The 26,331-nt window shown below is 40.4% G+C and overlaps 1 protein-coding gene across 1 annotated transcript; it reads left to right on the top strand.

Moving 5' to 3' along the window:
• Window positions 1-1,770: 1,770 nt before the first annotated feature.
• uba2 (ubiquitin-like modifier activating enzyme 2) lies at window positions 1,771-25,172 on the top strand. The gene is made up of 17 exons (XM_074678234.1): window positions 1,771-2,014; window positions 3,669-3,752; window positions 3,879-3,949; window positions 4,063-4,127; window positions 5,597-5,697; window positions 5,802-5,923; window positions 6,064-6,131; window positions 7,425-7,546; window positions 12,747-12,846; window positions 13,260-13,411; window positions 14,400-14,493; window positions 14,594-14,706; window positions 15,957-16,112; window positions 18,937-19,033; window positions 21,080-21,185; window positions 21,468-21,610; window positions 24,057-25,172. Exons 1-17 carry the CDS (start codon window positions 1,874-1,876, stop codon window positions 24,269-24,271), a joined length of 1,950 nt encoding a protein of 649 aa, XP_074534335.1. The 5' UTR covers window positions 1,771-1,873; the 3' UTR covers window positions 24,272-25,172.
• The last annotated feature ends 1,159 nt before the right edge of the window (window positions 25,173-26,331 follow it).

Below are 26,331 nucleotides of genomic sequence, written 5' to 3' on the forward strand. Positions count from 1 at the left end.
ATTTTGGTGAATTACGACCATCTACAGGAATGAGTCAGCATTACAACTACAATGCAACAACACAAACGTTAAGGTCCATGAGATGAAAGTGAAGTGGCAGAAACACGAGTATATCTTATTACTTCCAGTTATAAACGATAAGTTAACCTTTTCTAATAAATAAAAGCCAGTATAAACCACTAATTCACTTTTTAAACCATAAGTGGATTATATGGAAGTGTTTTTTCCATCAGCTGCAAAAATAAAAATCCCTTCCAGATTCATTTGCAGAAAAGCAATGTAACATTTATTGATTTTCAACAAACAATATAACTTTATGTGTAGGTTCAGAAAACAAAAATGATGATTCTACTTTAAATGAATCCACAAAATAACAGAAAGGCCAACAGTTGTGTTGTGCATTTATAATAAAAGCAAAATAAAATCCATCGCCTAGCTCAGTCTTTTCAACCTTGGGGTCGCGACCCCACATGGGGTTGCCTGGAATTCAAATGGGGTCCCCTGGAATTTCCAGCAATTGATAAAAAAAAAACAAAATCAAAAAATACTAATATATTTTTTAATGATTGAATATATATTTCATTTAAATCAAAACACCACACATTTTCCCTTACAATAATAATAATCATTATAATAATAATTAAAAAAAAATGAGTATAAAAAAATGCAGTATATAGCCTAATATCTGAGCCGACAGGTCTGTGTAACCTGATCATGTGACAGCACGTATTTCAGTATTTCTACGCTTATATATATATATATATATATATATATATATATATATATATATATATATATATATATATATACATATATATATATACATATATATTTGCAAAAAACTATTACATGAACAAAAACAATGTTTAAGCGAAAAAAGTTTGTTTTAAATGTCGTGGGTCGCCAGAAAGTTGTGATGTAAAAATGGGGTCACAGCCCTAAAAAGGTTTGGGAATAGTGCTGCACGATTTGGGGAAAAGGTGCAATTTGCGATTAGGTAGACAACATTGCGATTGTGCTTGCGATTTAATAAAAAAAGTTGTGTAATGATGAGTCTACAGACTTGCTTGGTTATCATGGAGAAAAATCTGAATTGCATGTGCTGACATTGCGATTGCGATTGCGATAATCGTGCAGCCCTAGTTGGGAACCACTGACCTAGCTCCATTTTCTGAAACTGAAAACCAGAGTAATACCCTAAAAAACAGACCCAACAGATAAGTCATTCTACATTCTACATGCAAAAGCAGTGGACAGTATGCCGTGCCATGTAGAAGACCAGGGCTGTCCAGTTTTTTTTTTTAATCAATGTAAATCAATGTGGCTATAGTAGTCATTTATGGGGGGGAAAGGGTCCAAAACAGGTGTCCAGTTTTATTTCTGTTCCTTATTTTAGAAAGGATGAAAAATGCACAATTTTGTTTCATGGGAGCATGTTGTGTCCTATGTTGTTTAGGTTATATTGCGCTAAAAGCCTGGTATTTGTGCCATATGTTCAGTAACTTTGTGCTGTAAAATACAGCCAAGAACAAGTGTTTTTTATTTTCAAAATTACTTGTAAAAGTATATCTTGTACAATTATGCCTTAAGCATATTTGATAGCATGCACTGCAACATGATGAATGTTAAGTTTTGACCCGTGAACCTGAACCCTGATTTGTTTTTGGCCCCTCACTAAAAAGAGTTTTGGCACCCCTGTAAGAGACGATTTTGAAAACAAACGAAGAGGCGCGGTGGGGGGACCGGATGTGACGATTGGCTTCACGCCTCCGGAGCTCGACTGACCCGGAAAAGGCGGAGCTTCCTCCCCGTACCACGGACACCCAGCCACAGACTGTCCTGCAGGCTTCGGTTCTGTCTCCAGCCGATCATCATGGACCAATTGGTGGGATCTCTTCGGAAGGATCTGGCTGACTGCCTTTCCACCTGCAAGGTGCTGGTGGTCGGCGCGGGAGGCATCGGCTGCGAGCTGCTGAAGAACCTCGTTCTCACCGGCTTCAAAAACATCGAAGTGGTCCGTCACACTTAAGTTTGTTCCTCTGTGTCTGCTCAGCTAGCTCACTGTCTTTGTGTTTCAATGCGCTTGGGGATGAGCGGACTGAGCTAACTCATACAACACGCTCCTCTAAGAAGCATAGCTCCTGTTGGTTTCGTTGTTTCCTTTTCTCCCTGAACGCACAGAGGAGCCCACAAAGCCCGGCAGAGAGCATTAATTGTTATGAACACTACGCTAACCGGGAAGCCGGAGCATTTGGCGCCATTAACACCGCTAGGTTCGCTGTTTGAGTTCGTGGTACTGGTACCACAAGATGTTTGAACAGCCTCAAAAACACGCTGTGGTTGTGTAAAGTCGCACAGATACAGAAGAAAGATACACAGCAGCCACCCCACTGAATCAAAACAGCAATTCAATGAATTGTGTCTGTTCAGACCGACTACATGCTAACGGTGCCCTGTAGTGCAGCTCTGACACCAACATGGAGAGTCCTGGTTTAATCTACCTGTCCTTATTGTTTCACAGGTGAACACCGTTAGCTCTGATAGATGAGGTGGAGACATGTTTGGGTGCTCTCCTCTGTTGTGATACCTGTCAAGTGATATCCCATCACCGTTTGCGCAGCCAGGCCGCTGCCTGTAGTTAGAGAAATACAGAGATTTAAAAAAAACATTCAAACTTTAAAATAAATGAGGAAAACCTAAAGTGGGTACTACCCTTGCATGATTCAGTCAGTAATACAGACAGTGCAGACAATACAATCAGTGCAGAATCAGATAGGATATAACTTAAGAAAAGAACAAGTTAGATTAAAGGCCCTGTGAGGATTGTATGAGTGATCTTGAAATAGTATTGCTTTTACATAGTTGCCTGTTTATACACCCAAACATAAAATGACGTTATCTGCTCTAAAATGATGTGTTTCTAACTGCTATTCCTGTGTATCTGTGGACAACCTGACCAATCCACTTTTGGCCTTTTGACAACACCAACAAAGTTTAGCAGTGAGAAGAGACAGCTATGTTTTCCTCTGCTAAAAAGAAAATTCTGGGATTAATTTTGTAGTTCTGGTAGAACCTGGAGCTGGACTGTTGGACAGAAAAAGGAGGTCAGCGCAAAAAAAAAGCTGAACTAGGGAGTGATAGAGCACAAGCTACAACACGGGTCAAAACACAAGTTAAACTGTTTGTGATATTGTCGATTCCAACCCACAGTCAGCAGTTATTCTGCAGTGGTCTGTTCAAACTTGAGAGTCTTTCGATAAAATGAAGAGTGAGGTTACGTTAGCGCTGCTTGGTGAGGTTGGAGTTGGATTCACAAATGTTACGTGTTACAGACACCTCTCAGAGCACCGGGCTGTAAGGAACACTACACAGATAGTCTACTCACCTTGTGGACCCTAAACTACAAACTGAGCTCACAAAGTTTGACTGTTGTCATAATCAACACACCTCATTGCTTTGCATCCTAGGAAAAGTTGTCTTACCTTGTGAGACTGCAGTGAAAAACAGCAGATGTATTTGATGTGTGATGAAGATAAAACTGTTAAATACAAGTTTATTGAACTAACAAGAGTTTGTTAGTTGTGTTCAGGTGTTGCTCTGAAGTCAGTATGAGGTGGATCATTTATTATTATATAGGTTTTGAATTTCTGCTCTCGTGGTTTTCACAGATTGACTTGGACACCATTGATGTGAGCAATCTGAACCGTCAGTTCCTCTTCCAGAAGAAGCATGTTGGCAAGTCTAAAGCACAGGTTGGTACACACAGTATCACTGTCCCTTCGTAAATGAAGATGTTTTAGCCTCTTTACACTGTAAACTCTCCTGACTGCTTTCTGTACGTGCCCATCACCATTCAATCTGTTCCTGTTCATTTTAAGGTGGCCAAGGAGAGTGCCCTTCAGTTCTGCCCATCTGCAAATATTACCGCGTACCATGACAGCATCATGAAGTGAGTTTCACTTCACTTCTTTGTTTGTGTGTGTGTTTTCTGAAAGAACATCAGAGTGTGTAATTAGTGGACGTCCTTCTGAAGTGAACTGTGGTTGTGTTTTCGATCCACAGCCCGGACTACAATGTGGAGTTCTTCAGGCAGTTTGTCCTGGTGATGAACGCACTGGATAACAGAGGTAGTCTCATACTACATCCCCACACTAAAGTTGATTTTCTTTTAACTGGCACTGATTGAGAGTGAGGAATAAGTTCAAGCAGCTCGACTTTTTTACAAGTCCATTTATATGACCAATCAGAAATGAACATGATCTGTGATGAATCCTTTACTGTATCTTTCTCACACTTTGTTGTCTTGCAGACAGATAGTCTGTCTTAGCAGGACAAGTAGTTAAAGCTACACCTCTTACCAGTAAAACCTCAAATACTTTCCTTTAATATCCTGTTGTCTATGAGATACTTTTAAATAGTAAGCTTAGGATTTTTTTTTGAAAACTTTTTACTGTTTTTTTGGTTGCCCTCAGACTTTTATTATTGAGGATTGACACACTTGGTGAAAACATGCAGCTCCCTAGAAATAATACCCTGTTTATTTTTGGCTTTAGATGCTGATCAGCTTAAGGAAGTCTCCACTTTACGAAAATTTAGGAAGATTTTGTTTTTTTTTATATTTGGGAGTGAAACAGGTTACAGATCAATGATCTCGATTAATTTTTGATTGGAGAGAGCTGAACTCTCAATTCAGAATAAATCTGTTGTTGAGCAGAGGAATGTGGTGAATCTGGGACGTCTAGCAGGGGCATGTCCAGACTTTTGAGCATGAGGTGGCCCGACCAGAGTGCTGACTTGTTGGGGGGTGAATTATGTGAGCTGAAATTCTTTAAATAGCATTTATTGTTTCAGTTATATGCTAAAAATAGGAATCTATATAGCATAGCTTTGAATTAAACTGATAAAAACTAAACTGAAAGAAAGAGTTTCCAAAAGATGCAGCTGATAAAGAAACAAGCCTGCATTTAAACCAGTGCTGTAGTGCTGTGTCAAAAAGTGCTGTATGAGCTTGTGTTTAATGTATTTTAAAAGTTCAAATGAGCAAACTTTATATTTGTGTTTTACACTGACAAATACAACCCCCATTCCAAAAAGCTGGGACTTTGTGTGAACTATTACTATCTATTTCTATCCATGATGTTACACAAATACAAACAGGTAAGCAGGAATATCAAGCTATTTCACCGTCCAGTTAAAAAAACAAGTTCGTCTTGTTTTTAAGTGGTTTTCTTATTTGCTATTAACAGCTGTACAGATGTGTTTGATGGACATTTCATAAACAAGACATGCGCACACACTTATCTTGGTGTTTTTTCTCCCCTTTTTTTTCTTGGCCCCTGAATGATAATTCTTTTTTGTGACTTTGTTTTGCCTTTACCTACCTGCACTTTGGATGCACACTGCACACTGCACAGCAGGAGGTTCACATTCCCTCCTGTAATGCTTGTGACAAAGTGAAAAGCTGGCTTTTGGTCTGACAAATCAAAATGTGAAATTCTTTTTGGAAACCCCTGACGCCCTGTCCTCCCCAGACTAAAGAAGAGAGCGATCATCAGTGTTTTCTGTTTTTATCAAACAAAACCTTGTGTCTCTGCAGCGGCTCGTAACCACGTGAACAGGATGTGTTTGGCAGCAGACATTCCTTTGATCGAGAGCGGCACAGCGGGGTACCTGGGACAGGTCACAGTCATTAAGAAGGTAGTGTGTGCCTGTTCCTTTTCATCTTCTTTAAACATCAGATGCTTTTGTTTTTCAATCTGTTACAATGATTTCATGTCCCACCTTCCTGTTTTCTAATCTAGGGACTGACGGAGTGTTACGAGTGCCAGCCGAAGCCCACTCAGAAGACTTTCCCAGGATGCACCATTAGAAACACACCTTCAGAGCCCATTCACTGCATCGTCTGGGCCAAGTATCTCTTCAAGTGCGTCTCAGCCTCAGCACAGTTTTTGAAAAGATTAATTCTTCATAGTTTGTAGTGAGATGTCTTATCATAGGCCCAGCATCATGACTTGTTCCCCAGACACAAAATAATTCCAGTTCTGTTTTTTTCTGTCATCACAGTCAGCTGTTTGGAGAGGAGGATGCAGATCAAGAGGTGTCCCCTGATACTGCAGACCCTGAGGCTGCTTGTGAGTTAAATCTCTTCTTTGGTTGTTCTCAAGAGTTGGATGATACTGAAACAGAGCAAACGGTTTCTTTGTGCATCAGTGTTTTTTTAAAACATTTTTAAGAGATCAAATTGGATTAGAACAGAGTCTTTCTCTTCTTATGAGCCTCATTACTTATAACAGCTGATTGACTAACACTGCTGCTAACAGCCTGCACAGCTATTTAAATATAACGCTGCTCTGTTTTTTGTTGTTACGCTCAAACTTTTCAGATTTCAGCTTTGGATGAGCCAAAAATAACACATCTGTACATAAAGTCCTCTGCAGTCAGGTCGACCATATCTTACCCAAATACAGGAGAGCTATTTTATGATTGGCCGATATGTCTGGCTCTCTTTTAGCTCTGTGATGCTAACAGCGTCTTGCTACATGTTCGCCTACAGGGGTGTGACTTGGTGGGCGCTAAACAGTACATTTTACAGCAGGAGAAATATCAGGCGTGGCGTGTCAGAGAGTGAGAAGGTTCAAATGTGTGTCTCATACGCTGAGGCTTGAGAGGAAACTTCAGAACGACTCGCGGTTGGACCGAAACGGACATGCGTGTCCGGTCGGGATTTCAAAATAAAGGCGTACATTAAAGACCACGATGATGATCGATGTTTAGACTTTCCATCAGTGTGATTGGATCATTGCTTGACCAATCGATGTATTGATCTATATCGATGGATCATAACCCCCCAACTGCTTTGTACTGTACGCAGATGAAGCAGCTCATCTCAGTTTCTTTTAGCTTCATTAATCAATCTGGAGAGGGAACTGGAGTCACGTGTGATTTATGAATCGTGCCTACCAGGGCCAATCACGACATGCGTTTCATCATGTATTGATAAATGTCACGGCTGAAAACAGTTGCAATTTAAATAAAACACCCCTAAATATTCAAGGTTCAGCTGGCTGAACACAGGGAACTTATGACACTATGGAAAGAAAAGAGGCTTCTCCGTGACCGTCACCATGGCAACAGAGGAAGAGAGAAATGAATCTGTGCTGTTTATCAGCTGGAAAAGTTGATTTCAAGAGAAAAAACTTGTCTGTAAGGAAATCACTGCAGCTGTCAGCAGAGTGGATGTGACAAAACTACAGCAGAGTTTAAAACATTTGATTTACACATCCTTCATTTGTAATTTAATTGACTAATCCGTGATATTTAAGCATTAGAAGCCATAGTATTATTGATTTAGCCTCTCTGGGTGGATAGTTTTACAGTTAGGACAACAAAAGCTGGACTGTGTCAAATGTGTTTCCTGCTCACAGGGAATCCTGAGGATACGGCTGCTCGTGCAACAGCTTCAGAAAAGGACGGTGACATCAAGAGAGTCTCCACCAAGGAGTGGGCTCGCTCCACAGGATATGACCCGGCCAAACTCTTCAACAAGGTAACAGCAGCTCAAACCAGACACACAGTTACTGCTAGTTCAACAGATTCAGGTTGATTTGTATAGAGATGATAAATGTGCAGTAGGGGCTCAGAGATGTGGACATCGTACTCTAAGAAGAAACAATAAATTATGCTCTGCTGGGACTCAGTCTTTCAATCTTCTTTGGAAACAGATGTTATTGTCCAAGAATATTAAACTACTAGGAGCAGTATTCGCAACATGTCAAAACCGTTTCTTGCAGAACACTGGGAAATTGTCATGCATGGTCCTTAGCTAAAAAAAATGTTGGTAAATGTGAGGTACTTCAGTCTGAAACGTCTGAAACTTCATAAGAAAAGAAGCAAGATTTGCTGGGGGGACTGACTGCTCCGATTGGTGAAACTCCAGGGGGAGACTGTCATGATTGGTCAAGATAGTGAATAGGTGACTGGAAAAAATTGCAAGGTCACCCTGAATTCACGGGGAATGGTTGAATTTGCATTAATAGTTGATCGCAAAAATGCAGCTTCCTGGAGGGACTGCACAGTGAGTTAAAATTCACTGTGCTGATTATGATAAGTACATTTTTTGCAAATAGGTAGGCCTGTCATGATAACAAATTTTGCTAGACGATAATTTTCCAAAATATTATTGCGGGTAAGCAATATAATTGTCAATATTATTTTGATTTTTTTTTTTCCATTTTTTCATTGATGTAATTATGATAAATGGAATAATAAAGTGAGTACACCATATTAAAAGCAAGAAACTTAAATTTCTTAAGAGTATCTAACTGTAATTAAAAGGTCAGGATCTTTTAAATAAAATAAATTAACCAAAAAATATAATAAATTTAACAAACAAGAAAGAGAAAAAAAATACAATGAAAATGAAATGGACTCTTTTTTTTAGAAAAAAATACATGTCAATGAAAATAATTGATACTAATCAAAAACAATAAAAAATAGACCCTGTCTCTAAAGAAAAAACGAAACTCCAAAAAAAAACAACAACAATAAAAGCTATAGCCTAAATAAAAGGGAGTTTATACAGTTCCTGAATTGTTTGTAACATGTACTTTTTCCCAGTCAATCCGTACTGTCTGTAAAACATTTTGAACATTTCTGGCTTTCAACCGTATTGAAGGGCTGCATTTCTTTGGCAATGTAGCTGTCTTTGAGCGCCCACCATTTGGCGCTTTTATTTCTATTTACTTTGCCGACCAAAAGCCTCAGTAAGAGCGGATTGTCAAAGAACAAGGCTCCGCTGCACCTCCCTCTTCTTCTTCTTGGTCGCCACTATTTTCAAACAAATGCGACATATCAGCTCGTTGGTGTTCATGAGCTCATACTTTGTTCATTCTGATAAAAAATGAAATATTCCCACACTGGGACTGTGGCAGGCGGCTTAAGAACCGTATCTTTTGTGCCATCACTCATATTAGCTTGTGTTTCCTCCTTCCCCTCAGGACGCTCGCTTCAGCTCTCTCCGTGTGTACGCGCGAGCAGCCCCGTCTTCACCCCAAAGATCGCATTTTTGACAGATGCTCACTCCGCTATAAATCCGCTAAATCCACTATAGAACCTATGCACCCCGATGTCAGGAAAGATAGACGTAGTGAGCCATCTTCTCATTCAGCCTCTTTGGTGGAAAGAGAGGAGGAAAACAAACAAACATGCATGCACCTGTCAGTTTATCGAGGCTGGCAAACTTACCGAGGACGTTTTTATTTATCGTTCGGTTAATCGATTTATTGATTACCGTTACAGGCCTACAAATAGGTTGCAGTGAAAAGATCAATCAGTACTTTCCATGAGTTTGACTCCAAACAGAAACAGCTGCTCTTCATTATGGAGGGGAAGTGTTGATTCTGAAGCTCTTTAACATCTGTGTGGGCGTCCTGTTGTGATCACTGGGGTTTATCTGTGTTTCTGAAGCAGCCTGTGAACAGCTCTGACTCCTCCCTGTGCTCTATAAATCAACTCTTATAGTGCGTCCCAAATCGCATACTTCCATACTCAAATACTCAAAATTTTGGGTATACTGCGTCAAAATGAAAAACAGTATGCATAGTATGTGAAAAATGAGTATGCAAAAGTACCAGGATGATGTACTCAAATCGGCCCGGATTTTGAGTATGCAGCTGTGGACACTTAACGCACTCATTTCCTCCTCTGGCAGCAATGTATAAATGTAACTTATTGATGTTGTTTTTTACATGTGTTGTTTCCACCAAGCACCATCAGCTGTTGACGTTGTGTATGTGGTGTAACTTGTTTTTTTTTTTTTGTTCTGCGAATGATAGGCTATGCCATTGTTTCTCAAATCTGGTCCTGGGGACCCCCTGCCCTGCATGTTTTAGATGTTACCCGACTCCAACACACCTGATTCAAATGATCAGCTCGTCATCAAGCTCTGCTCGAGCCTGACAACGAGCCATTCATTTGAATCAGGTGTGCTGGAGTGGGGTAACATCTAAAACATGCAGGGCAGGGGGTCCCCAGGACCAGTATTGAGAAACACTGGGCTATGCTAATGCTAGTTGAGCTAACAGCTATCTCAAATGCCAAAGCTCGTTGGGCTAACAGTTACCGGGGCCCTAGCATTACCCAGTGAACCAGGCAAATATAATAACAAGCGGGTTAGACCCTGCACAGTGAATACATGACCAGAAGCACCACTCAGACATTTAATTTGTGGATGTATTTTAACTGCCGCAGCGCCCCGCGTAGCTCTCTCGGCAGCCTCAGTCAGCTGCACCGACCCCCGTTAATAAACTCTACACCGCTGATCGTGTTATTAGCTGTGTTTAATATACTACTGAAAAGGCTTTGAACATTCGCTGGCAAATAGTAGAGGTATTTTGGCGCTGGAAGCCGGTCACAATTAGATGTAAAAGAAGAAGAGGTCGACATCATGTCATCATTCCCGGTAAGTACGGCGCTCGGCAGTATGCGATTTGGGACAGCACTACACCCTCAAAATTTGCACACTAAGCCAGTGAGTATGTAGTATGCTTAGTACACTCAATTTGAAAATTTTGAGTACACAGTATGGAAGTATGCGATTTGGGACACACTATTAGTCTGGTCCTTATCAGGTTTTCTTTAAATATCCATTGCCCAGTGACCAAAGCTTAGGGCCACAGATAAAATGAAATTAAGATCTTGAGAAAAAAATTGTATTACAAAAGATTGAAGCCGAATTTTGAGCTTTAAATCACAGGCTGCTGCTGCCAGTGAAGTGACATTTTCTGTGTGTTACTGAAGCAGCAGCAGAAATCTGTCACAGCAGCAGGCTGAGAGGTCCACCACACTCTGCACCACACCACTTTGTCCTGGCTACAGAACGCTCCGGACCACAGTCCAGAGATCCCATCAGGGAGACCAGCTCCTGCTGCTGCACGTGCTGCAGACAGGACTGACACAGAGAGTCTGCTCATAGAAGCAGCCCTCAAGCAAACCCTTTCCCCTCTACCAGCCTCCATAGTGGAGGTTCAGGCCTCACGCCATAACTAAGGCCTGAGTTATTGAATGGTTTAAATATCTGAGTCTGGCTCTGGACAGGATCAACCAGTGGGTTAACTGAGAGGAGGCTGAATGTGTTTATCACTCAGCTTCTTCACTGATGAATATACTCATGAATGAATCACAGAAACAATCCAGAGAGCGTTGCTCTGATCACCCAGCTCCGCTGCCTTACACAACTTTATGACACTGAACGACTGTTGTGATGTCTTCCAGTCAGGTTTCCGGCCTCATCACAGCACTGAGACTGCTCTAGTTAAGGTGTTTAATGACATCCACCTGAACACAGACAGTGGCACAGTTTCAGTAGTTGTGCTGCTCGATCTCAGTGCTGCTTTCAATACAGTAGACCATGACATACTGTTGAACCGACTAGAGAACTGGGTGGGACTTTCTGGCACAGCACTTAATTGGTTTATATCTTACCTGAAGGACAGTCTGTTTTGTGTCTATAGGCAACTGTACATCTGAGCGGACAAAAATAACAAGTGGAGTCCCCCAAGGATCCATCCTAGGGCCTCTTCTGTTTCACATTTATATGCTCCCACTGGCTCAGATTATAAAAAACAACAAAGTCAGTTACCATAACTATGCTGACGACACACAGTTATACATTTCAGTGTCATCAGGTGATCATGGCAGCATACAGGCTCTGGGTAAATGTATTGAACAGATAAATGATTGGATGAGCCTAAACTTCCTCCAGCTAAACAAAGATAGAACTGAGGTTGTTGTTTTTAGAGCCAACTCAGAGAGAGTCAAAGTCAGTGAGCAGCTCCAGATGTTATAGTTAAAAACCACTGACCATGCCAGAAACCTGGGCGTGATCATGGACTCAGATCTGAATTTTAACAAACACATTAAGACAGTTTCAAAGTCAGCCTACTATCACTTAAAGAATGTGTCCAGGATCAAAGGACTGATGAGTCAGCAGGACTTGGAAAAACTGGTCCATGCTTTTATCTTCAGTAGGCTTGATTACTGTAACAGCGTCTTTACAGGTCTCCCTAAAAAATCAGTCAGACAGCTGCAGCTGGTTCAGAACGCTGCTGCTCGAGTCCTCACGAAGACCAAGAAAGTGGATCGCATCAGTCCAGTTCTGAGGTCTTTACACTGGCTTCCTGTTTGTAAGAGACTAGAGTTTAAAACACTCCTGTTGGTTTACAAAGCTCTGAATGGACTAGAGCGAAAATACATCAATGATCTTCTGATCCCGTATGAACCACCAAAACCACTTAGGTCTTCTGGATCAGGTCTGCTTTCAGTCCCCAGAGTCAGAACCAAACATGGAGAGGCAGCATTCAGCTTCTATGCTCCAAATATCTGGAACAAGCTGCCAGAAAATATCAGGTCTGCTGAAACTCTGAGCTCATTTAAATCCAGGTTGAAGACCCACCTTTTTACAGCTGCCTTTTATTAGAGCATTTTAACAATTCATTTTAACATCATTTTAAGATCTTGTCTTTAATTCTGCACTGCAAATTTTATCTTAAAATCTGTTTTATCTCAAAATCTGTTTTAAAATGTATTTTATTTTTTTGTTATTATTGTTTTATTGTATCTTTTTAATTAATCTCCTTTTTAATTGAATTTTAATTGTTTTCTATAATTTGTTCTGCCCGTAAAGCACTTTGAATTGCCATGCTGAAATGTGCTAAACTTGGCTCGCCTTGCCTTACCTTTATTCCCAGCTCTTCAAAGATGACATCATGTACCTGCTGACCATGGACAAACTGTGGAAAAAGAGGAAAGCTCCTATTCCTCTGGACTGGCAGCAGCTGGAGAACTCTGGTATGATTTGTTCCAAATATCATCTTTACACATCTCCACACTCAGCCTGTGTACATGCCTAAGTTTACTGTGAAGGCAGATGGACTGTGTTTCTGTCATTCTGACCACTCAAAGCTCTTTCAATTACATGGGACATTCATCTTCATCCGTACACTGATCTGTTTTATAAAGCAAACAGACTTTTCGACGTTATCTGGGAGACTCAGGGGGGGCGTTTACTCTGCAACAGTTTTAAGGTGAAACGTAAAAGTCTTGTTGGCTTTGGGCCTCACGTTTACAAGAAAATAGCGTTTTAGCCAACTTAAAACACAAACTTTCGAAAAGGGCCTGTCAGTGTCTGTCTATCCATCTGTCTGTCTATCGAAGGATACTGGAAGTGTTGTGTGTTTTTAATGTTCGTATCTGTGCCTCAGAGCGTCCTCAGGAGGTAACTCCAGTTTCGGGTCTGAAGGACCAGCAGGTTCTGGGAGTTTGGGGTCACTGCCAGATGTTCCAACACAGCGTTGAGACCCTCCACTCTCAGCTGAAGGAAAAAGGAGATGGAGCTGAGCTGGTGTGGGACAAGGTGAGGGGACGTTTTCAACCTTTACACCAAAGTTGAGAAGAATGGAAACCTGAATGTTCAAGTATGAGACACACTACCAAAAACATATCAGTTATTACATCTACCCTGAACCCTTGATATATCTACACTCTGTCTGTGAACCTTAGCTGATTTTTCTAGAAGTTGATGTGTAAGACAGGAAAAGCATTTAACTTAAAGGTTGTGATGATGAGATATTCATTTGACCAATATTCCCTGGCAACACGTACACACCTGATCAAAATGTCATGACCAGTTGAAAATTTTGCTCTGTTGGGACTTAAGAAGGCTCTAAGTAGAGTTTCAAAATGCTAAAAGAAGGAATAGGAGTGAGAAAGCAGTTGTTAAAAAAAGAAAAATTAAATTGAACTGTTCTGTTAATCAGCTGATCAAAAGTTTGAGAGCACAGCTTAAAAAACCTGGTAACCCCTAAAATAGAAATCAAAAAAAGGACTGAGTGTTGAGGAGCTTCACTGTCCTTGTGATCACTTCATTCTTGATGTGAGTGTTTTCAGGAGGCTGTGTCCCATGTTTGCTGCTCTTGAAAAAGTCCAAACGGTGAGTTTGTGGCGTTGAAGGAGACGAGGCCTTTGAAGACGTGTTTGTTCTTAAAGCTCTTCTCTCTCAGACGCCGTCTTACTGCGTCCAACATGTTGTGAGAGGCGTTGCTGATGCAGCTCAACAATCCAACCATGTTTACAGAGAGAAAGATTTTTAGCCTTTACCATCAGGAGGTCATGACAGAGAGTAAACCTGACAGAAAATCACTGAATCCACATTTTAGAGCAGATTTTCTAAGTTCCATTTCTTCTTTTTGCATTTTTAAACTCCACCTAGAACCTTTTTGAGATCAAACAGTGCAAAATGTAGACTTTGAATACACAATAAGCTGTCTCGTTTAAACCTAAGGGCGCTGTGAGGACTTCATGAGTGGTCTTGGAATAATCTCACTGCTCCCTTTCCCCTCCAGGATGAACCATCAGCCATGGACTTCGTCACTGCAGCAGCCAACCTGCGTATGCACATCTTCAGTATGAACATGAAGAGTCGCTTTGATGTCAAGTGTAAGTTTTTTTTTTAATCTCAGGTCTATTTTTTATCAATCCATAACAGTGTTGAGTTTCTGTCTGTATCATTTATTCTTTTGGGTTATTTGGGTTTCAGCCATGGCAGGAAACATCATCCCAGCCATCGCTACGACCAACGCTGTCATCGCAGGACTCATCGTTCTGGAGGGGCTGAAGATCCTGTCAGGAGAAATAGAAACCTGCCGCTCAGTAAGTTCAGCTCAGCTTAGGTCAGCCAGGAGCTGCATAAGGCAGTCAAGTTCTAAGTGAAAGTCACTGTAAAACATTTCAGCTTAATGAAGTAACTAAAGGGGGGGGGGGGGGGGTGTTATCTTTCTATAGTCTGACCAACACAGCCAGGGATATTGCCAGCATATACACAATTTTTTTCCTGTAAGCCAGGCCTACATTTTATGATGAAATGAGATGAATTAATGCATGAATTCATACAAATTACGTCTCTTTATTTAACTATTAAAATCATAGTAGAATATTCACTGATTGATTTTACTTCAAGCCTTGTACACATGTAATATTTTTGCCAGAAAAACCAAAATATTGACTTTTGCTGGGTGTAAGGAAGAACGAGTACAAATTACTATATTCTCTCCAGGCCTGTGCATGTGAAACTTGTTATTGTTAATTGTTTAAAAAAAGATTAATGTATTCATTTTAATTGCAGCCTGTGGGATGTAAAGAATTGCATACCATTATATTGGGATGTCTTATTCAATTTGCTTAACTGTTCAGCCCTAGTTGTAGATGAGGAAGAGATCCCTTCCATCAGGGAAAAGTCAGATAAGAGTTTGGGTCGGTGGTCTAGTGAGGATCTGAATGACTGTGAGCAGACAGAATCAGGACACATGCTGCTGAGGGGATAGAAAAAATAAAGAAGCCAGGATGAGGTGAGTTTGAGCTTCTGGTCGGTTCATTTTTTTTTTGATTCCTTGGACAGATGTGTCCACTGACACTTCATGAAGTTTAGATTCCAGAGGTTGAAAGGATAGAGAGGCTGGTTAATTCACACTTGACTTTAAAGTAGTAGCACTATCAATGTAGTAGACTGATCTCGCCAGTAGAGGGCGTAGTGGGGTTGTTTTTTCACTAAGCACTCCCGCTTTCTGAAAGCTGGCTGTGTAGATTTTTTAAAGTAGACCTTTAAGGACTGGGATCATGAAGTGAATGAGTTCAGTAAGTTCATTTGATTTGGATGCTGTGAAGACTGGCTCCCTGAAATGCAAAATGAGGGGATTTTATTTTATTTTTTTATTTTGAATGAACTGATGATTCAGTGAGAAATGGGATTTTAAAGAAACCGATCAGAGAGGATAATTAAAGGTAAAGTGTTGTAATCAGTGAGGGCTTGCTAACAAACCTTGACTCTGAACCTAAAAGGCCTTCAGCGCTCTGATCTCTGCTTTTCATTTCATCTCATCATCTCTGGTTTTCTCCCTCATCAGATTTTCCTGAACAAGTGTCCCAACCTGCGGAAGAAGCTGCTGGTCCCATGTGTACTGGACCCACCCAGCAAAAACTGCTACGTCTGTGCCAGCAAACCTGAAGTCACCGTCAAACTGGACATCCATAAGACCACGGTGCTCTCCCTGCAGGACAGGGTAACAGGCTTGTTTTCTTACAATCACCAGCCCGCCCCAGTAAACATGATACTGGCCTCATTTGTTTACATCATCATTCACATGACCCGATTGTACGTTTAACGGTTAATACAAGTATTGAGCTGTCCTGTGGCAGTGCCCCAGTTTTTAATCCACTCATGGACCAAACTGGACACCAAGTACGACACAGAGGAGGGTGCTTCTTATGAAACTTCATCATAGTGATGTGATGGTACACAGAGGCTCAGGGTTGGGACATTTTTGGTGTGGTAGGGTGGAAAAATAATACAGAAATCTTTCATTTACTTCAACTGGAAACAAAAACCCTTTTAAACATAGTCTTAAAGATCTAAACGTAAGGAAGGAATAGAGATTACACAATTAAATCCCAAAGTGTCTGAGATTAATCTCCTCTCAGTGACAAATGCGTACAGGTTTTCCATATAGAAAACGACATTACCAGTGTTTCCCCTACCGTTATAAAGGGGAGGCGGCACGCCCTCCCAGGAAGTTATTTTCCATACAGCGCCAGATCACAGCAGAGGTGATTCAGAGTTCCGTCTCTCATAAATCAGGTCCAAACCTTGTTTTTTTATTATTTAACAGAATAAATAGCCCTATTTTATTGATCTAAAGTACATGACTGGATGTCATTTGTACTCCGTTGCATTCACATTTCTCCTCGTGCTGTTTCGTGCATGGTGAAGTTCCACCCCTAAGTGTTCACAGACACACAAACACAAGCGTCTATTTACGCATAGGGCTGCGCGATGGGGCCAAAATCCAATATCTCTATATTTTTAGGCTACATCTGGATACATGATATATATCTCTCAATAATTTGATTTCTCCTCTAAATCACTGTATCAATGTTAAATTTAACCCTTTCGGTGCATAAAAAATATCAGAATAATGATTCGAGCAGACTTTTTAAATTGATTTGTTAAATTTGAATGTTAAAAAATGGGAAATCTCAATAAGGTACAGTTAAGCCTACCTTTTATTTCAAACCAAACTTTATGTAGTTACATATTTTTTTGCATTTGGGTTTGTTTTCTGATAATATCCCAGCCTGCAGTGTTTTTGTATTCAGCTGAAAAATAGGATTTATATAATAGGAGAGAGTCAGGGATCATACGGACAGCTGATAAGACGTGGAAGCGACCTTGTCCTCTTGTTTTAATACCAAAACACACATGCGCAGGAGAATTTTTCTGGGTGGGCGGGGAAGCGTGGTGCTCGCTGTGAAAGGAGCACCGGCTGAGCAGCAGAGAGTGAAACCAGCGAAACACCGAAGAGAATTACGTTCTGGCATCTGAAAACATTTAGGTTACTGTTTGTACTAGATTGTGATATGGTCATTTTATATATCTCACGTGCCAAAACCTACTGTACATTGAGTATCTTCAATATATCCCCGAGCCCTAATTACACACACACAGACAAGCTCATTCCGTATAGTGGACAGAGAGCTGAAAAAATCAACACAAGAAACATCTCCCACAACTTCTCTGTGAAGATGCAACTCTGGCTCTCCTGCCCCCCAGGCTGTAAACCAAGGAGAAATACTGGTTAGGATTTCATTGCTCATCTCATTCCTCATTTTAAAATGAATAAACATTGATTCAAATTAATGTTATCAATAAAAATAAATGCAATTTCTTTGTTAGACTAAGTTTATCTGATGAGCCACAGGAAACAAAAGACAACCTGAAGTATTGATGTCATTGTTCACTTTGGTCTGATTTCATTGAGACCAAACTGATTTTATTCACTCTGTAACTTTAATTCACAGAGCACTTAAACTGTACCTGTTTCTTTCATAAGGACCCATTGTGTAAATAGCGCGCTGAAAACAAAAACACATTTTGTGCTTGAACAAAACAACAAGCGTGTGTAAATGAGTGCTTTCACATCTTATATTTAAACTTTAAAACAACAGCAGTAATAATATGTTCACTGACTGAACCTGTGACGGTTAGAGTCAGATTTAGAGCACAGCCGGCTCTTTCTCAGTCAGCCTCCATTCCTCATACAGCAGAGGTTTAAGCCTTCAGTAAAACCTGTTCTCTAAGTGAGCCCTGCTTCTAGTCCTGTACGCACTTCTTTTAAGTATGAAGGGAAAAGGTTTCTTCTGATATTTCAGTGACACCAGCCGTCATCATCACATAGGACTCGAGTGAGTCTGAATGCAGTCCTGAGTGCAGTTTTTGACTTGGTGTGTTAGTGGTTTTCAGTCATTCTGCAGCCATTCTTATATGCTGATGCTGCCTCTTGATCAGGACACTGCTTTATTGACATATCCATATTCTGACCCGGGCCTAGATCAGATGGTGTGACAGGGCTACTAGCTTTTTGCTGATTTTAGTTTAGTTTTCCCAACAAGAATCATATTTTACCCTGAGATGACTGGATCCACTTTGTACAGCCTCCCCCTGTCTCAGCACATTGTCGCCTTGAACTAAAAGTGCTGTTCTTACAAATATACCCCTGCCAAATTAAGATGTGTATATGGTTGCTTTGGTCTGACACTGTATAATTGATGTGACAGTTCCTGTAACTAGAGCAGTGTGATTTCTCTCACCTTGATATGTTTGGACTACGAACTTCCTGCCGTCTTCCTCAGAACCGTCACGTGGTGTTGTGACAATAACACACATCAGTGAAACAGGCAGGATGCTGCTAAGGTAAACAAAAGACACACTCATCTCGTTACAAGGGCCGTCACAGCAGAGTAGGTACTGTTTGAGTCACAGGGCATGAGATGTTTATGGTCCTATTTTTAATGTGTTGGTGACTCCTGTTTTATTTCTTTCTGCTTTAGATCCTTAAAGAGAGGTTTGGTATGGTGGCTCCAGATGTTCAGATAGAGGACGGGAAAGGAACTATCCTCATTTCCTCGGAGGAAGGAGAGACGGAAGGTAAAAAAGGAGGGATACAGTCAAGTTTCTTTTCAGCTGTGCAGTGATCCCAACTTGAAAGAAAGAGTAAACTGCCCAAAGTGGACTGGGTTTTACTCTTGGAGGATGACAAGACAGATTATTATTAGAGTTATCATTTTTATTCTTTTTCAAGGTAAAAAACTTCCAAAGTAAGCAGACCAAATATAACAATGTTAAGAAATCATATAAATCATCAAAAATAAGCTTGACGTTCAAGCATTTTTTAAGTCAACATTCCTATCAAGCTGATATATTTAAATAAATTAAGTTTAATTATAGCTTAAATTTATGTTTTGTTTACAAATTACTGAAACTATTTCTTAAAATCTTTAAAAATCCTGAGTTGAACACTAAATTAGGTAGGGATGCATGATATTGGATTTTTACCGATATGCTGATATATCGAAACCCCTTTTGGCCGATACCGATATCGATAATCACAAGTTTGTTTGTTTTTTTCACTGTAAAGAAAGCTAAGTCTATCCTGTACTGGAATTTCTATGTTACTCTTATTGTGATGGTTCAATTTGTTGAAGAAAGACACATAAAACAAGACAAAAAACATTTGATTTTACCATAAATAAGAAATGTATTATTTTTTCAAACTCAGAACATTCAGTATTGAAATACAGAAAAATAATTTCTTTAGATCACATGAACTTTAAATGTACAATGCATTTTTAAACATAACCAAGTTGCATTTGATTATTTTAGAGCTACTGTAACAACCTGGTGACAGACACAGAGCTCTGCAGTGCAAATAAATGAAGTGCTACATTTTATTTAAGGAGCTTATTTTTCAGATGGAAAATAATAATAATCCTAACTGAATAGCACCTCATCGCCTGTGCCTATCGGCAGAAACGTTCATATCTGCAGATACAGATAAACGTGTTTTTAAGCTTTTATCAGCCAATACCGATATTGTGCCGATAATATCGTGCATCCCCAAAATTAGGTTTTGCTTTGCCTTAACTAAAGGAATAATTTCAAAAACGATCTAAGATTTATTCATTTATGATTCTTTTACATAAGGTTAGTATTTTATCACATATCTTTTTTGCGTTAAGTAGACAAACAACGAGAACAAAGGGGCACAAGCGCACGTACAGAGCGCAGGCCCTGTGCACCCATGCCAGCATCGTCAACAACTACCAAACTATGATTGTTTGAAAGGTCAAGACTCTAACCGACTGCCTCTTTGGTTTCTGCAGTTTACAATAAATGCACAGCTCGGCTATTTTTTTTTTTTAGTTTTGAATGTCTCAGGATGCACGGCATTTGGCAAACTCACATCCCTCACCTGCTGCTTCAGGTGCGTAATGTGAAAGGAGGTCAAACCCTACCGGAAGGAAATCTGCACTTTAAGTGGTGAAATATGATGATTTCTTATCAGTTTATCATCTACAATATTCCCTATCTCCCCTAATTAGCAGCATGAGGTGATCATTAATATTTAGAGTTCTCATTTATTTGTTTATTTATCTGCAGAACTGTGCGTGACTATATTTATTCGACTGAAGCTTACCAAAATAAAAAACACATAAAAAGTCTACTCTCTCATTTATCTATTTCTACTCAGATTAGGCCAGTTTCAAAGGCTATTTTTTCCGAGCCATTTTTAACCTCTTATTAAACTTGTAGTTTGGCTCGACAGATACAAAAAAAGACAAGAAAATGTCCTGAAAGCTGTAATACAGCAAATGAAATATTTTTTTTTGTGTACAGCAGATGATTGGGCCCCTTACGTAGCCAATATGGCGACCACTGAGGGTTAGATTACACTTACAAATTTTTATACAACTTTTACCTTTTTGGTCATTTCATTTCTGATTTTGTACATCTAACATTGTAGCTTTGTCCTCATAATAATACTGTTGAAACCTGAAATTCTTACACTTTCCTAAAACCATGACTTTGTTCTCACTTGTTTTTTCCTGTGGACTGACAGATATGATTTTTAAAATAGTGGGTCCCAGAGATAACACTGAACTCTTTTTAACACAAACATCTGTCTCTTCTCAGCCAATAACAGCAAGTTCCTGTCTGACTTTGGGATTCGTAATTGCAGCAGACTTCAAGCTGACGACTTCCTCCAAGACTACACACTCCTCATTAATGTGCTTCACAGGTAGAGCTCTGCATTACACACACACTCATCACACACACCACCCACCTTACTGGTATTTCTCAGCATTAATGGACATTAATGTATTTTCATCACATACACACACACAAAGAGCTGAACAGTGACTGTTTCCCTCACAGACTCTACAGCTCAGCTCACATTTGAAGTTTGTTTTTCTGATTTCTTCTTAATGTCTGGAGTAAACTTCCAAAGCTGAATGTGTGTGTGTGTGTGTGTGTGTGTGTGTGTGTGTGTGTGTGTGTGTGTGTGTGTCTTCATTTGCAGCAAAGAGCTGGAGCGGGATGTGGAGTTCGAGGTGATCGGTGAGGCCCCAGACAAAGCTCCCCCGCCTCAGACCAACCAGGTCGAGGCCAACAACGTCATTAACGGGAACAAGGACTCAGCCCAGCCGTCGACTTCCTCTAAAGGTCAGCGGGAACATTTTCTGCCCCGCGTTTTCCTCCTAGTTTGGTTTTCCTGGAATAAGAAAAGAGACATTCTGGTCTCGATCAGAATGTGTTAATTACACTGGGTTACAGAAAATTCTTGTTTTTAAGTTGTCTGTTTTTTCAACTGAATGAGGGTCATTTTGCACAGCTGAATCCAGAAATGACATTCATTTTTCTCAATCAGGTCAGATTTTGATGCTAATTAAATTTTGAAAAATCTAATCTGCTGACTTAATTGATTACACTACCAGTTATTTATTACCAGTATTTCTCATCTCAAAGGTTTTAGGAGAAAAAAAAAGTTTTCTAACAGAATGTGTTAATTAAATGTTACAAACTTCAATTTGTAAATTGAATAATAGACATTGATTAAGGTAAGTAAATGTAAATTAATTGTTAAGTCACCGTGCAAAATTCAGGACATAAATTTAATTTTCTTCGAACCACTTGAATGCTCAGCAGCAGGGATGTCTCTCTTCAGAGTCCAGCAGTAATCAGTCATCATGACCGCATCCCAGCGTCCCTGATACCTGGTCTCCGTCTCTTTTATGTCCTGATGGAGTCTCTCCCCCTGCTCATCACTCACTTATCCCAGATTCTCAGGAAACCGATCCATATGTGAGAGTAACTGAAGCATTTTGATGCTCATGTTTCATCCAAGGTTTGTGAAAGCATTCAGCTTTATTGCTTTGTTGGTGACAAGTTCCTCATAGTTCCTGTCCTTGTTGCCAAAAAAGTTCCTCACGACCAGAACCAAAGCCCTCCATGCTTAAAGTTCCACTTCGTTCGTTCAGTTTTCAAACTCAGGATTTTTAATGAGCTGATGGATTTGAGGACATCAAAGATGCCAGCTTTCAACTTCTCTGTGGTTAATCCTGGAAAAGCACGGCACCATCCATGTCTAGAGCTTTGGTAAACTGTTTCATCAAGCCGAGCATGATGTGCAGTGGTGGGAAGAGTCTCTTGTCTCTGTCTACTAGAGGATTGTTGATGACTTTCGTTGCTCTGCAAGGCGCCAGTTCCTCCCACAGGCCAGTCCTTGTTTGGGTCATGCTGAGCAGTGTCCTTACTATCCCACTTGGTACTTGGTGAAGCCGGACTGATGTCCTAATAAAAAATTCACCATCTTCAGGTCAACACAAACCAGCCACTCATGCTGATCACAACAAATTCCTCCAGCACAAACTTCACCGCTTCTTTCTTCTCCTTCAGTGTAGTCCAGTGAACAAGTGGTACTGGTTGTCATTATGAAGCAGAACATATTTCAGCCATCGCTTGCTGCTGTGAATAAACTTCAATCTTTGGGTTCATACTGTGGCACTCCAAGCTTGTGCAGAAGCTGAGCAATATCTGTTAAGTACACCAAGTCCTTCTCTTCAAAGAATAAACAGAGGAACTCTTGATAGAGCACTGTCAGAGAGGAGGTTCTTTTCCTTCAATCTGGATGCTAATAGCTTTGCAGAGGACTTCGACAAGCTGAGATTGCGAACTAGATCATTTAGCGCCTTTTGGGACAAAGGATGTGCAGCATCATCGTTAACAACCACTTCTTCTTCTTCATCATCTTCTGGAAAACTGGAGGAATCTTCGTCACAGATGTCAGGAAGTTCTCTAAAGACTACTTGGTGAGCTACAGGACGACGTGCTTCAACGACATGATTCAAGGTCAGGTTACTTGAAGCTGCTTCAGTTCTTCCTGTTGATCCCAGTCACATCACTATTGCAGAAGTACCAGTCTGTGACATGGTTTGTCGCCTCCCTCCAAACCATGGGAATTCCAAACTTCGAGCAACTCTTCTTTCCTTTGGTCAACTGACGCAGATACTCGGTGCATAACTTGCACACCATGTGTGGCGCCCAAACTTAATCCTGGTCTCCAAGTTTAAAACTAAAATGAGCATGGTAAGCACGCTTTATGAAACTTGTGACTAGATTCCTGTTAGTAACGATGGTGTATTAACAGCAGATGTAGCAGAATACATCCGGCTTATTTTTGCAAGATCTTCTAGTCGAAGCCAGTTCACTCACTTGTAACAAAAAACAATTAGTCAGAAGTTGGCACATGCAAAATCTTCAGAACTGCATTTATGCAACCAGTATGAAAGAATCATTAAATGAAGTGAAAATGTCTGTACATGTAAACAAAAACATCAAAAGACAAATATGTAGCTCAGCTTAGAAAGTTGACCTGATTGAGCAAAACCAATGTGATTTTTGGATTCATCACATCAGAATTATCCTGAATCTGCGAAACAAATTAAACAATATATTTGGTTTTGACTGGTGTTAAGGGAAAGAAATCCAGATCGTGACCTAATCTGTAAAATGTGAACTTCATTTTTTGTCATTAGAACAAAATTTCTGTCGTGTTTGTAAAAAACAGTTATGTGCCCCACTTTGATCTTTGAATGCTGTGACCCAACAGTCCCAGCCCAGGAGGACGACGTGATGATCGTCGACACCGACGATGAGGAGGACACGCCCTCCAGCTCCGCCGCAGCCACTCCTCACAGCACAAAGCGGAAGCACCCGGATGCAGAAACCGGCGAGACGTCCATCAAACGCCCCCGGACGGACCAAACGAGCGCAGAAATACCTCCTTCCAATGACGATGACGACGACATTATTGCTTTGGACTGATCTGTCCTGAGAGCTTTTTCAAGGCTTAGCTCAAGACTGACCTGTAAGACAAGCGACCCTGTTAGTCTTTTATCATACGACTTTCTACTCTCTGCTTTCATATGTCCCATGTGCTCCGTGACACGACTGTAAATAGATTCTGCATTTGAGAAACTTTTGAAAAATGCATACAACTTGTGTTTTTTTCTCGTTCTGATATATAAATGCTTCTTTTGATGGTTAAGTGCATTTTTTAGTCATTTTTATATATGTACTGTATTTCTCATACAAGTTAGGCTGTTTTTGTGCTTTGTGGTCAAACGGATCAAAGACCTTGAATGGGTTGTGTATCAATGTTAGTTAATTTGAAGGAACAGACATAGGCAGATACAGCAGGAGGCAGCCTGTCAATTCTAGTGTCACTGGGTTTTCAGAAACACATCCAGTGACCATGTTGTGCCAGTGGGAGTTAGTTTTCTACCTCTTTGATGAACTAACGTGTTTTGGTTGCTCACATGCCCCTCATTAACTGCTACTGTGAGGTGTCCAGACCCCATCACCGTGGTTTCACAGTGGCTTCCTGTGAGGCCACTCAACACCCCAAACACCAGCAGCTAGCATTCAGGCTGGCACTGGTCCAAATGAACCGTCACATTGTTGCTTCTGGTGCAGAGGTCTCACATTTTACCCTGGTTGAAGAATTCAAACACAGTAGAAGAATGAGCCGTCATCTTTTGTTCTGCCGTGGCTAACTTGGAGATGACGGGCTGCACTAATGTAACACACTGGCACAAAGTGAAGCGGGGAAGCTTCAGCTGCCTCAGTCGACTTCATTTCATCGTTTTGATCTGACTTGTGAAAAGGTTACGAAGGCCCTTTGGACTCATTTGGTGAACACAATAAAGTTATAAGACTTCTTCCATTGTCCTGTTTATTTGTTCGGTAAACCTCCAGTTTCCTAGGTCACTGTTGGATGAATGTTTTTCCAAACAGCCCCAGCTTTAATCTTACAATGTATAAATTATGTTACTGAAGTGATTCATGCTCTAAATGATGTGTTCATTTACATTTGCTGTCAAGGTCATAAACCAAAGTCTATCTGTGAGGTCTCAATAAACTACATCTGGACAGATCAGAGCTGGTCCAGGCCTCACTGGAGCCCCAAGCAAAATTTAGTTTGGGGCCCTCAATTTCCATCTCTGGTGTTACACAAATACAAACAGGTTAGCATGAATATTAAGCTAGTTGACCATCCAATTGAAAAACAAGTTTCTCTCGTTTTAACTAACTAGCCAATTTGCTATTAATGGCTACACAGATCTCTTTGATAAACTTCCCATTACCTGGACATGCAAACACACCTTTATCTTGGCTCTTTCTTTTCTCTGCCTTTTTTTTGTGAAATTGTTTTGCTACCTTCACTTGGGATTTACAATGCACACTGCACAGCAGGAGGCACACATTAGCGGTGCAGTGGAGCTGTGACATTTTAGAGACAGTTAGAATCTACATACAGGCCTACATTAGCAGCAGCACTCTGCTGAGGTAAAACAGTACATGTACAATAATATATCATTGATCATATAGAGATCATCACTCATACATGCAAAAAAATATCAAACATTTTTTAAAAATGTTGTTAGTTGCTCTTCAGGGCCCCCTGGTGGTCGCAGAGCCCTAAGCAGGCGCTAGGTTAGCTAAATGCCTTGAGCTGGCTCTGGGACTACACATGGTCTACTTGTCTAAAGCTAAAGCTGTGTTCACTCAGCAGAAACTCAACAACCCCTACAGCTGAAGTCTTTCAATGAATGGATTCATAAAAATGTGAAGAATTTAAGCAGAGGAGACAAAAGTTTGAGCCAAAGAAAATGTTTACATTTTTGGGCTGAAAAATGTTTGAAGGTCAAGCTAGTATTAAAACATCATCAAAACAAAAACCAATACGTCGGGAAGAGCTGCTTTCAAGGAAAATGTTCTCCATGAGTGGGTGATGTGGGGACAATATTTCATGATGGGTTTTTTATGGTTTGCTTTTATTTATTTTTATTTTTACTTTAAGCAGAATCCAGATCAGGATTTAT

The sequence above is a fragment of the Halichoeres trimaculatus genome, unplaced genomic scaffold (genome assembly GCF_033239565.1).
Source record: "Halichoeres trimaculatus isolate MK-OKI-2021-1 unplaced genomic scaffold, fHalTri1.1 fHalTri1_scaffold_10, whole genome shotgun sequence".
Classification (NCBI taxonomy): Eukaryota; Metazoa; Chordata; class Actinopteri; order Labriformes; family Labridae; genus Halichoeres; species Halichoeres trimaculatus.

Bases quoted from the DNA above. Each gene is read 5' to 3' on its own strand.
- uba2 (XM_074678234.1), top strand. From the start codon at position 1,874: ATGGACCAATTGGTGGGATCTCTTCGGAAGGATCTGGCTGACTGCCTT. The intron at 4,128-5,596 runs GTAGTCTCATAC...GTGTCTCTGCAG, and splicing joins GAACGCACTGGATAACAGAG to CGGCTCGTAACCACGTGAAC. The intron at 19,034-21,079 runs GTAAAAAAGGAG...GTCTCTTCTCAG, and splicing joins GGAGGAAGGAGAGACGGAAG to CCAATAACAGCAAGTTCCTG.